This window comes from Babylonia areolata, chromosome 12 (genome assembly GCF_041734735.1).
Source record: "Babylonia areolata isolate BAREFJ2019XMU chromosome 12, ASM4173473v1, whole genome shotgun sequence".
NCBI lineage: Eukaryota > Metazoa > Mollusca > Gastropoda > Neogastropoda > Buccinidae > Babylonia > Babylonia areolata.
Window position 1 is genome coordinate 10,143,217 of NC_134887.1, and position 12,500 is coordinate 10,155,716.

Consider the following 12,500-nt stretch of genomic DNA (forward strand, 5'->3'; position numbering starts at 1 on the left):
CACACAGACACACACACACACAGAGGACACACACACACACACACACACACAGAGGACACACACACACACACATACACACACACACATACACACACGGGACACACACACACACAGAGGACACACATACACACACACACACACACAGGACACACACACACACACAAAACACACACACAGAGACCGGACACACACACACACACACAGAGGACACACACACACACACACAGGACACACACACACGCACACACACACAGAGACGGACACACACACACACACAGAGGACACACACACACACACACACACAGGACGGACACACACACACACACACACAGAGGACACACACACACACAGAGGACACACACACACACACACACATAAGGGGGGAGCGGTGGCCCAGTGGTAATGATGCGCCCAACAAGCAAGGAATAAAGCGAGTGTTCAAAGGTTCGAATCCCATGTAGGGACCAGCAGGGCCGGGTTGGTTGGTTGGTTGATTGCATGAGGTGATTTTTTTTTTTTTTTTTTTTTTTTTTTTGTGCGCTTAGAGTTGACTTCATCAAGATTTTGCGCCTTATAAATAGTAGTAGTAGTAGTAGTAGTAGTAGTATTTTTATGTATTTATCTATTATCTTTTTATTTATTTTATTTTATTTTATTTATTTGTTCTTTTTTTTTCTTCTTTTTTTTCCTCAAGGCCTGACTAAGCGCGTTGGGTTACGCTGCTGGTCAGGCATCTGCTTGGCAGATGTGGTGTAGCGTATATGGATTTGACCGAGCGCAGTGACGCCTCCTTGAGCTACTGATACTGATACTGATCTCTGATGCGCTGCATCCGCTTGGAGTTGAGAATGGTCATCAGTATGTGGAATTTGTCGTGGAGTCGGGAACTATTCTTTAACTCACTCAGTACGGCCAGTCCTCTCTTCTCCTCTACACAGACCCCTCGGATGTCCAGTGGGTGTCTGAATGAGCCAACCTTTAGCTTCCGTCATCAGAATTGTGGTATTCTTTGTCAACATTCACCTCTTCAGTATAAGAGCCTTCCGCTTGCAATATTTTGATGATGGTAATTGGGGTGAAACGCTGTTAACGTCGTCTCTTTCGCCGTTCGTATGGAAAGAGTTAATTCAGTTCAGTCACGCAAGGAGGCGTCACTGCGTTCGGGCACATCGAATATTATGGAATTTATCGTTGGAGTTGGGAACTGTTCTCAGTTCACTTCAGTTACTCAAGGAGTCGTCGCTGCGTTCGGACACATCCATATACGCTACACCACATCTGCTAAGCAGATACCTGACCAGCAGCGTAACCCAGCGGCGCTTAATTAACTCTTTCTTAACGATAAACAAACGTAGCGCTGCTAAATTCGCCTCGTGCAATCCGTCCCAGGGGTTTTAACTCCCCACTTCCGCTCCCCCCCCCCCCCCCCCCCCCCACCCCTTCCTACATGCCCCCACCTTCCACGAATTCCACATCTGTTGTGACGAAAAGTAATAAATGAAAATACAAATACAACAAAACGTCAGGTAGACTATCAAAAAAACAAGAGAGGCAAGGCCTTCAAGACTCACTTGTGATACACTTAAAAAAAATATTTTAAAAATCGAAGCTTTTTATGTATTGAGTATAATTTCAAAATATAATGTTTAAGATGAGAAAGATCAGTTTAAAGCAAATTAAGTCCCCTAGCATTAATTACAGAGTAATTTCCCTTTTTTTTTTACTATCTGCACCAAAACGTTTGCAAAATAACTAAAACTTCCATGCTTAGCAAAAGAAGTTCCTGTTTGAACAAAAAATGATAATAATGACTGCTCTTGTTGTTGGGTCAGAATATCAGATCAAAGTGCCAAGTTTAGAGAATACAAAAAATATAAATATAACAGTAAATGCAGTTTGCATATAATTAGGCTTCATTTATTATTTTTTTGTGCCCATCCCAGAGGTGCAATATTGTTTTAAACAAGATGACTGGAAAGAACTGAATTTTTCCTATTTTTATGCCTAATTTGGTGTCAACTGACAAAGTATTTGCAGAGAAAATGTCAATGTTAAAGTTTACCACGGACACACAGACACAGACACACACACACAGACAACCGAACACCGGGTTAAAACATAGACTCACTTTGTTTACACAAGTGAGTCAAAAAAAGGGGGGCTGGGGGGGATGGAGGAAATGTGAAAGAGAGCTCTTTCGTTTGACGTCTTTTCATAAAATGTGATAATTATGAGACCAGAATAAAGCTCTCAAGGCCTAAGGATCTGGTCCTTTTTGTATTTATGTATATGCTTCGGTCCCTTTAAATCAACAAGACCTTGCGTCGAGACTTACCATATCTCTGTAACCCCCAACCTGAAAAAAACAACAACAAACAAACAATCAAAAAAACACAAAAAAACCGAATCCCTAAAAAATTATGTGCATGCTTAAGTCATCATATTATGACCGCTGAAAACACAGGCTGTGTCGGATACTCTTTCTTTCCCTTTCTTTCTTTCTTACTTTCGTTTATTTATTTCTTCCTTTCTACGGTGTGGAGGGAGGGTGTGTTGGAGGTGGGGAGGGAGGGATGGGGGTACTTCAGGTGTTAGTTTTGTTGTTGTCGTTGTTGTTGTTGTTTTAGGTCCCTGGGACAAAAGGAAGCTTTGTGGATTTGGTGAACGGAAGTGAGCATGAGTGGGAACGGGCATGCTTTGAATTTATATGCGCGGGACGAAGGGTGGGGTGGGCTGTTTATGGTAAACATATGTGTGTTTGTGTGTGTGTGTGTCTCTCTCTCTTTGTGTGTGTGTGTGTGTGTGTGTCTGTCTCTCTCTCTCTCTCTCTGTATGCCTCTTTCTGTTTCTCTCTCTGTCCCCGTCTCTCTGTCTGTCCTTTTTTCTCTCTCTCTCTTTCTATTCCACTCGCTCTGCCTCTTTTTCTCTCGCTCTTTGTCTCTCTCTTTTTATCAGTCTCTTACAATCTCTCATTATTTCCCTGACTCTGTGTGTGTGTGTGTGTGTGTGTGTCTCTTTATTTGTTCTGATTTTGTCCAGAGGGCTGGTTGTAAAAAAAAGTAAGAAGAAGAAGAAGAAGAATATTAATTAAAAACGAAAAGAAAAGTAGTACTGTTTATTCCACCACCCTCTTGAAATGTTTCTGTCTCTGGACCTTGCAGTTGGAATGAACTTCCTCTTTCGCTTCGTCAAGTCTCCACACTCAGCGCTTTCAAGTCTGGCCTTAAAACCCACCTCTTCCCAAAATAGCCTCCCTTGCCTGCCTCTTCCTTGTCTTCAGTTTCTACAGTTTTAGAGTTATACATGCGTGTGAATGACTGGTGCGAAAAGCGCTTTGATTTGTCTCTGCACAAGATTCAGCGCTATATAAATACCATTATTATTATTATTTTCGTTTCGTTTCTCTCTCTCTCTCGCTCTTCTTGCCTTTTGTCTGTCTACATCTCCCAGATTCTGTCTCTGTCTCTACCTTTGTCCCTGTCTCTGTTTCTATCTTTGTCTCCCTCTGTCTGTGTCTTTATCTTTGTCTCTGTCTCTGTCTTTCTCTCTCTCTTTCTAAATTACTCGACGTGACAATATCCACTTTTTGTCTCAGAACCTGACTGAAACAGCCTCCTAAGAAACTTGTGTTTGCACCCACAGAAAGTCTGCCTGTACTTCAGTAGAAATCCACACAGCTGCATCCCCCAAAACAGTGGAATTGTGCATGATGGACAGACACGTTAGTATTTACCTATGCAGCCACACACAAAATAAAAAAGAAGATGTTATTACTACAGTCTGCTGTACACATTTTGGTTTCAATCCATACAGATACGTCTTTTATTTCATTTTATAGTAAGAAATTGCATTCTACGATTTGTACTTCCGTTTGCTTTTTATGTCTGGACACAGTGCATTATAGTCTCAAGCTTATTACAGAAATGACGCAATTTTGAAGAAATAGCTCACAATTGTATATAAATTATATACACTCAAGGCCTGACTAGCCCACTGAGAGATATGGGCTATGCTGCCGTCTGGCAATCTGCTTCTAACAGATGTGGCGCAGCGTATATGGATTTGCCCGAACGCAGTGACGCCTTCCTTGAGAACCTGAAACCGAAACTGAAACTCAAGTGAGCTCGGGTGATGTATTTGTATTTTTGTATTTGTATTTTGTATTTCTTTTTACCACAACAGATTTCCCTGTGTGAAATTCGGGCTGCTCTCCCCAGGGAGAGCGTGTCGCTACACTACAGCGCCACCCCTTTTTTTTCTTCTTTTTTTTTCCAGCGTGCAGTTTTATTTGTTTTCCCCATCGAAGTGGATTTGTTTCTACACGATTTTGCCAGGAACAACCCTTTTGTTGCCATGGGTTCTTTCACGTGCGCTAAGTGCATGCTGCACACGGGACTTCGGTTTATCGTCTCATCCGAATGACTAGCGTCCAGACCACCACTCAAGGTCTAGTGGAGGGGGAGAAAATATCGGCGGCTGAGTCGTGATTCGAACCAGTGCTCTCAGATTCTCTCGCTCCCTAGGCGGACTTGGTCAGAAGTGCCGTGTGTACAGGTTCCCCTTTTTCCTCGGCTCCCAAGCTAACTGGTGGGTAAAGGGTGGAGATTTTTCCCATCTCCCAGGTCAACATATGTGCAGACCTGTTTGTGCCTGAACCCCCTTCGTGTGTATAGGTACTCAGAAGAAGAAATACGCACGTTAAAGATCCTCTAATCCATATAAGCGTTCGGTGGGTTATGGAAATAAGAACATACCAAAGCATGCACACCCCCGAAAACGGAGTATGGCTGCCTACATGGTGGGGTAAATAAACAAAAACGGTCATACACTACAATGTTAAATGTTACGTGTTTGTCTGAGTGTGTACGTGTGCGTGCCTGATATATGATTAAACGACACAGGAAACGAATGATGAGCGCCCAATGGCAGCCGTCAGTCGGTTCTACCCAGGTAGGCAGCTTGTTGTGTAAATGACACCGTGTTTGTAAAGCGCTTAGAGCTTGGTCTCCGACCGACGTTAGGCGCTATATAAGTATCCATATCAATCAATCAATCAATTTCATCGAAGTTTCAATGCGTGAAGACTCTCCAGATTAGAGTGATTAGCGTTAATATCAATCAATTACTTGGTCCTCGGCTCCCAAGCTAAAGGTTCTCATCGAGGTTTCGATGCGTGAAGACTCTCTAGATTAGAGTGATTAGCGTTAATATCAATCAATTACTTGGTCCTCGGCTCCCAAGCTAAAGGTTCTCATCGAGGTTTCGATGCGTGAAGACTCTCTAGATTAGAGTGATTAGCGTTAATATCAATCAATTACTTGGTCCTCGGCTCCCAAGCTAAAGGTTCTCATCGAGGTTTCGATGCGTGAAGACTCTCTAGATTAGAGTGATTAGCGTTAATATCAATCAATTACTTGGTCCTCGGCTCCCAAGCTAAAGGTTCTCATCGAGGTTTCGATGCGTGAAGACTCTAGATTAGAGTGATTAGCGTTAATACCAATCAATTACTTGGTCCTCGGCTCCCAAGCTAAAGGTTCTCATCGAGGTTTCGATGCGTGAAGACTCTCCAGATTAGAGTGATTAGCGTTAATATCAATCAATTACTTGGTCCTCGGCTCCCAAGCTAAAGGTTCTCATCGAGGTTTCGATGCGTGAAGACTCTCTAGATTAGAGTGATTAGCGTTAATATCAATCAATTACTTGGTCCTCGGCTCCCAAGCTAAAGGTTCTCATCGAGGTTTCGATGCGTGAAGACTCTAGATTAGAGTGATTAGCGTTAATACCAATCAATTACTTGGTCCTCGGCTCCCAAGCTAAAGGTTCTCATCGAGGTTTCGATGCGTGAAGACTCTCTAGATTAGAGTGATTAGCGTTAATATCAATCAATTACTTGGTCCTCGGCTCCCAAGCTAAAGGTTCTCATCGAGGTTTCGATGCGTGAAGACTCTCCATATCAGAGTTATTAGAGTTGATATTAATCAATCAGGTGACGGCCCACTGTGCGCCACAGCGGATCCACGCGATGGAACTCACGTCAGTGGAAGTCTCCATTCTGACGTCATTTTCTCGGGCACTACGAGTTGAAGTCTTGAGAAGTTTGACCAGTCGTGAAATACTATTACTCTGAGGCCAAGGTCGAACTCTGACCAAGTATCTCTCTCTCAAACCACATTGGCTTCAGCGAAGCTGAATTCACATGCTACTACGACTACGAAATTGTACATGAAACATGCATACCTTGTGTACAACATAAATTCAGTTTTGGATGATCTGTCTGATTCGCACGGAGAAGGAAGGCTTTGTAAGAAAATAAATGTATATTAAACAAGTGAATATATAAACATCCTAACAGCTACAACTGAAAGAAAAATGCGGTGGGGGGATGAGGGGTGAGGGGGTGGGGGGGGTGGGCGGGGGCGATTTATAAGTTTTTGGCTTAACGTTTGTTGACAATGCTTGCATCACGATACCTTTCATACTGCCCGCCGGCGTATTCTGACCTCTCTCGATCGCCTCCTTGTAGCATTGGATTCCCCGGGCATGGCATAAAGCACATGGATCAATCATCTTCCAATACTTTTCTGCAGTGCAATCTATCCGTTTATTTCCTGCAGTTTTTACTTCTAATGCCATCCTTCACTGGTGGCGCTTTAATAATAATAATTTTAAAAAAGTAATTAATTTTTTTTTTAAACCATTGTTCATTGAGTTCGGACGCGTCTTTCATTATCATTCCTTTGTCATCATGATCCGCCATGGCAGGAAAAAAAACTGTTGGGCGTTGGACCGCTGATCGAGTTTCCACCAGTGGTCAGGGTTGGAGGCCCTGTGTCAGAATGGCGTTGTGTCCTTGGGAAAGGCAGTTTTCTCTGATTGTCTTCGCCCCAACCAGGTGTGAATGGCTACCTTTATAACTTCTGTCGAGGACTGGTCAAAAACTAAGGCTGTAGGATTACGGTTCAGTCGCGCATTTCTATGCTGAGCCCTGCCCAGGAGCCAGTTGCATTGCTCGGACGGAAGAAGAGCCTCCTAGTATGGTCGTAACCCGCTACTAACTGTGTGTTACAGTATGGAACTGACCAAAGGCGTAGTTCGGTCTACGTTAGGCATTTAGTGACGTGTAACTGTCAAAAAGTTAAAACCAAGCATTGCAACTGGCTCCTGTATATGGGCACAATGACCATGATGAATTAACTGCCCTGGTGGCCGTGAAAAAAATCTATGGGAACTTTTAACCTTAAACGTTTATTATTATTATTATTATTAATTTTATTTTAAATAACCTTTTAACATACACATTCACACACGCACGTATTTGAGAACTTCCGTTTAAATCAGTACACGCACACACCATGTTCAAGTTAATTAGTACACGCACACACCATGTTCAAGTTAATTAGTACAAGCACACACCATGTTCAAGTTAATTAGTACAAACACACACACACTGTTCAAGTTAATTAGTACACGCACACACAATGTTCATGTTAACGCACACAACAGCTTCAAGTTAACTAGTACAGCACACACAATGTTCAAGTTAATTAGTACAAGCACACACAATGTTCAAGTTAATTAGTACAAGCACACACAATGTTCAAGTTAATTAGTACACGCACACACAATGTTCAAGTTAATTAGTACAAGCACACACAATGTTCAAGTTAATTAGTACAAGCACACACAATGTTCAAGTTAATTAGTACACGCACACACAATGTTCAATTAGTACACGCACACACAATGTTCAAGTTAATAAGTACAAGCACACACAAAACATCCCATAAACATCCTGTGTCCACAGTAGCCCATTTCCTTTTTTTTCTTTCTTTCTTTCTTTTTTTTTCTTCTTCTTTTTTTAATATATTTTTTGACAGCAAGATGAATGCGAGCGGAGGACTGTGAGTGATCATGACGAGTGGCCAGGAACTATTTTTAGGATAGGCACAGGCAAGGGAGGTAATTTGCGTTTGCTGAGACTGGCCTGGACGGGTGGAGCCAGAGGTCAGAAGGGTTGCTGTGCATATTATATTACTATTATTTCTGAGTAATAGTAATCAGTCTAATGTAGGACTTTTCCTAAAGGAGTGTGACACGAAATGGGGAACGGGAACGGGGAAGGGGGCGGAGGTGGGGGGGGGGAGGGAGGTTGGGGCAAGCGAGTGGAAGATGGGGGGGGGGGGGGAGGGGGGGGGGGGGTGGAGGAGCGGGTTGTTAGTTGTTTTTCCTTTCTAAGTTTCTATGATTCATTTCCTTTTTATTTTTTAAATTTATTCATTTATTTATATATCTATTTTTGGGTGGTGGTGGTGGTGGTGGTGGTGATGTTGTTTGTTCGGAAACAAAGAGGTGGATGTTAATGCATTTCCGTGGCTATTTTTAGATGGTATGTTGGTTTTTTTTTTTTTTTTTTTTTTTTTTTTACTTCATCGTATTTTTGGCACGTAAATGCAAAACGTCAATCTTTTTTTTCTCGTTTATGAACACACACACACACACACACAAAGTCCACCGACTTTAATCCCCTTTATCCCCCCCCTCCCACCCACTCCCACCCCCACCTCCTCTCCTCATACCACCTTACTACGTATCCCACTGAAGCTTGTTGGCTTAAAACCCAGATGACATTTACTTCCTCTGCGCTTAATAAGCCACTGGAACGTGCGCGTGTTATATATATATATATATGTGTGTGTGTGTGTGTGTGTGTGTGTGTGTGTGACTTGCGTACATGAAAAATCAGTATAAGTATTACATGCTCTTTGATCACCAATGTTTATATGTATTTGACTGTGCTTTCATATCTGTGAAACTGCATGTTTGGTGCATATCTGTTATGCATGTGTGGGTGTATGTGTGTATGTGTGTCTTCATGTTTTACATTTATTTGCTTATTTATCATCATTGTCGTCTTATTTATTTATTTATTATTATTATTATTTCATCATTATTATTATTATTACTACTACCTTTTTATATTATAATTATTATTTATTTATTTATTTATTTATGTAAGCTTATCTATTATTTATTCACCTTATTTTTCTTCTTTTTTTTTTCTCAAGGCCTGACTAAGCGCGTTGGGTTACGCTGCTGGTCAGGCATCTGCTTGGCAGATGTGGTGTAGCGTATATGGACTTGTCCGAACGCAGTGACGCCTCCTTGAGCTACTGAAACTGAAACTGATTACCAAATAAAAAAAAAAAGATCACGTCTTCAGATGACAGCTAAAATAAAACACAATATACATAGTCTAATGATTAAAGGCATTCGTGCTTCTTTCTGTTGGATGCCTTCTTTCTGACTGTCGTCCAATTTCAAATGAGCGGGCGAGGTCAGTTTGCCAAATAGAAAGCGCGAAATTATGAATGCTAAAAAGCCTTCTCGGCATTGCGTTAGATCTTTGAGAGAGTGTAAATTAAAGATGTACAGGAAAAGTGTTCTATGATCGATTTAGAAGGAGGTTGAAAATTTCAGACTACCAATCATAACCGCTACTGCCACTGTAAGGGGAGAGCTCCCAATGTGAACCACCAGCAAATTGTATCGATTTTCATTTCTTAATTCTTTATATGTCTGATTTTTTTTTTTTAACACCAGCACCAAAGCGCTGTGGAGAAACTTCACCTGCATCATTCAGGACCACAAAAGCATTGATTTATGTATTAGAATACCACACAGTTTAGGAATGCTACTTGAGTATTATTGTCTTCACATGTGTCTTCCTCTGAGGGCATGATTTTGTGTGTGTGTGTGTGTGTGTGTGTGTGTGTGTGTGTGTGTGTGTGTGTGTTTGGGGGAGGGGTTGTTTTGTTTTACAAATGGCTGCCTTTCTGCCCTTGATTTATGAGAGTTAAGTTAGCGCCGAGAGTTTACTGCTTTCTCCTGAATATGACCGTCAGGGTAGGTAACTGTTCCCCCCCCCCCCCCCCCGCACCCCCCTTGTTATGGACCACCCGTGTTCCTCAGTGTGGACCGCTGGTCCATATTCAGAACTGATGGTCCATGTATGAAGACTTATTCTAAAGGTATTTTGTTTGTTTGTTTTTTTCTTTCTCAGAGGGAAATGGACCTTCAACGAACGCGACCTACATCAGCGTTCCGCAGTGAGGATATGAAGGTTGATATGTGTTTGAAAATGTATGGAGTACCCAAAGCAATCTCAAAGCGTCACCTTGATGGAACTAATAAACATGCAAAGGTTAGCTGCTTTTTTTTTTTTTTTTTCCCCACCCCCCAAGAGTTGTATTTTGAAGACGAAACCCCTGACTTGATCCTAAAACTGGGGTACATGTTGTTTTTTTAATTGCCAGGAAAGGATTTGATCAGCCTTACTTTTTGCACTTGCAGGGGAAAAGGCCTTGCACCATCCTTTTATTAAAGAAAAGTGTGTGGCCATGGGAAAATGGGATTCCAGTTTTCTATAGAATTTAAAAGGGAAAAAAAAGACATCCAGGTCTCAGTCTCTGACAGCCGGAAGCTACATAGATTTGCCTTATGAAGCCGATTTAATATTGTTTTGTATTTTGTATTTCTTTTTATCACAACAGATTTCTCTGTGTGAAATTCGGGCTGCTCTCCCCAGGGAGAGCGTGTCACTACACTACAGCGCCACCCTTTTTTTTTTTTTTTTTTTCCTGTTGTGCAGTTTTATTTGTTTTTCCTATCGAAGTGGATTTTTCTACAGAATTTTGCCAGAAACAACCCTTTTGTTACCGTGGGTTCTTTTACGTGCGCTAAGTGCATGCTGCACATGGGACCTCGGTTTATCGTCTCATCCGAATGACTAGCGTCCAGACCACCACGCAGGGTCTAGTGGAGGGGGAGAAAATATCGGCGGCTGAGCTGCAGTAGGCGACTTCTTTACTCTGCCATGAAGACCTGGTTGATAAGTATGAACTTACAGCTAACAGAATATTCAATGCTGATGAATCAGATATTTCACACAGTGCAAAGAAGAAGAAGAAGAAGAAAGAAAAGGATGTCAAAAAGTCCTGGAACGAAAAGGAAAAAAAAACAAACACCCAGATCGGTGCACTGTCGATCTGAAAGAAGGGCATCTCGAGAACGGTGGTATGTTGCGGTGAACGCTTATGGAACACAGCATGCCCCCCCCCCCCCCCCCCCCCCACCCCCACCCACCCCCTCAAACCCCTCACCACCCCACCCCTCACACACTCACACGCACACCCTGTTGATTAAAAAAAAAAAAAAAAAAAAAAACAACCAAAACCGCATCTCGTCAGTCCTTGAAGACCCCATATGGAAGTGTTGTGGCCTGTTCCGATATTCCGGGTGGATAGACTTGAGAGAGGTTTGTTGAACGGATGCATGCGGCATTTTGTTTAGCGTGAGAAGCCATGAGCAGATGTTGAAGTGCTGCTTGTGTTGGATGACCACAGAATTCACATAAAAATTATTTTTAAAAAAACAACCCCTAAACTTATAGGCTACTGAGATCGCAAGTGATAACCTTGTGATCATGCTTTCACTGCCGCCTCAAACCTTCTCACAAAACTCAGCCACTCGATAAGACATTCTTTCAAACCGATATATAATCTTTATCATCAATCTGAAGAGAAATGGCTTCGCACAAAACCATGGATGATCGAGTCCATCACTTGCTACCAAATCAACAAAACTGTTCGGTGAAGCATATCTAATGGCTGCAACAATGAAACAGTCATTAAATGATTCGAATCAAGCGGAACTTGGCCTTGTTCTCCAACTGTGTTCCAGAAACACGAGTTTGCACCTTCGTTTCCAGGGCAGCATGTGGAACCAGGCCTTCAAAGCCCAACAGCTAATTCTTGATTCTTAGCGTACAGTGACCACCTGTACAAGAACCAGGCACTAATAATTCACACACACACACACACGCGCGCGTGCGCGAGCATACACACACACACACACACATACATACACACACACACAGGCACAGACACTTACACACACACCATACACACACACACACACACACACACACACACACACACACAACACAACATACCCAGCCACACATCACCCACCCACCCACACACACACACAGAGAGGCGCGCACACACACACACACACACACACACACAACACAACATACCCAGCCACACATCTCCCCCCCCCCTCCCACCCCCCACACACACAAACACCCCGACCCCACACAGAACTCTACGCACCCCCCCACCCCTCCTCTCCCCTAGCTCCTCACCCCACCCAACCCTCCTAAAACGCTCACCTTCATCCGCGGACTCACACACACACACACACACACACCCTGACCCTCTCTACACACCGTGACGACAACGATGACGACAACAACGACAACGACAAGGAGGCGATGACGTCAGCGCTGCCAAGAGAGGCGTCAGAGTCACGCGAGGTGGCGGCCACATCAAAGGGACGGGGCAGACAGGGTACAGACGACCCTTTTGATCCCGGTGTAACATCCCAGACTGCCCCCCCCCCCCCCCCCCCCCCCCAACCTCACTCCTTCCCCCGGAAAC

The 12,500-nt window shown here is 43.0% G+C and overlaps 1 protein-coding gene across 1 annotated transcript in view; it reads left to right on the top strand.

The window, feature by feature from the left end:
- LOC143288386 (calcium release-activated calcium channel protein 1-like) overlaps nucleotides 1–10,133 on the top strand; it is a 46,769-nt gene extending 36,636 nt beyond the window's left edge. Inside the window, exon 5 of the mRNA XM_076596790.1 lies at nucleotides 10,061–10,133. Within this exon, the coding sequence (XP_076452905.1) occupies nucleotides 10,061–10,118 (58 nt within the window). The 3' untranslated portion in view covers nucleotides 10,119–10,133. The remainder of the gene's footprint in view (nucleotides 1–10,060) is intronic.
- Nucleotides 10,134–12,500: the final 2,367 nt, after the last annotated feature.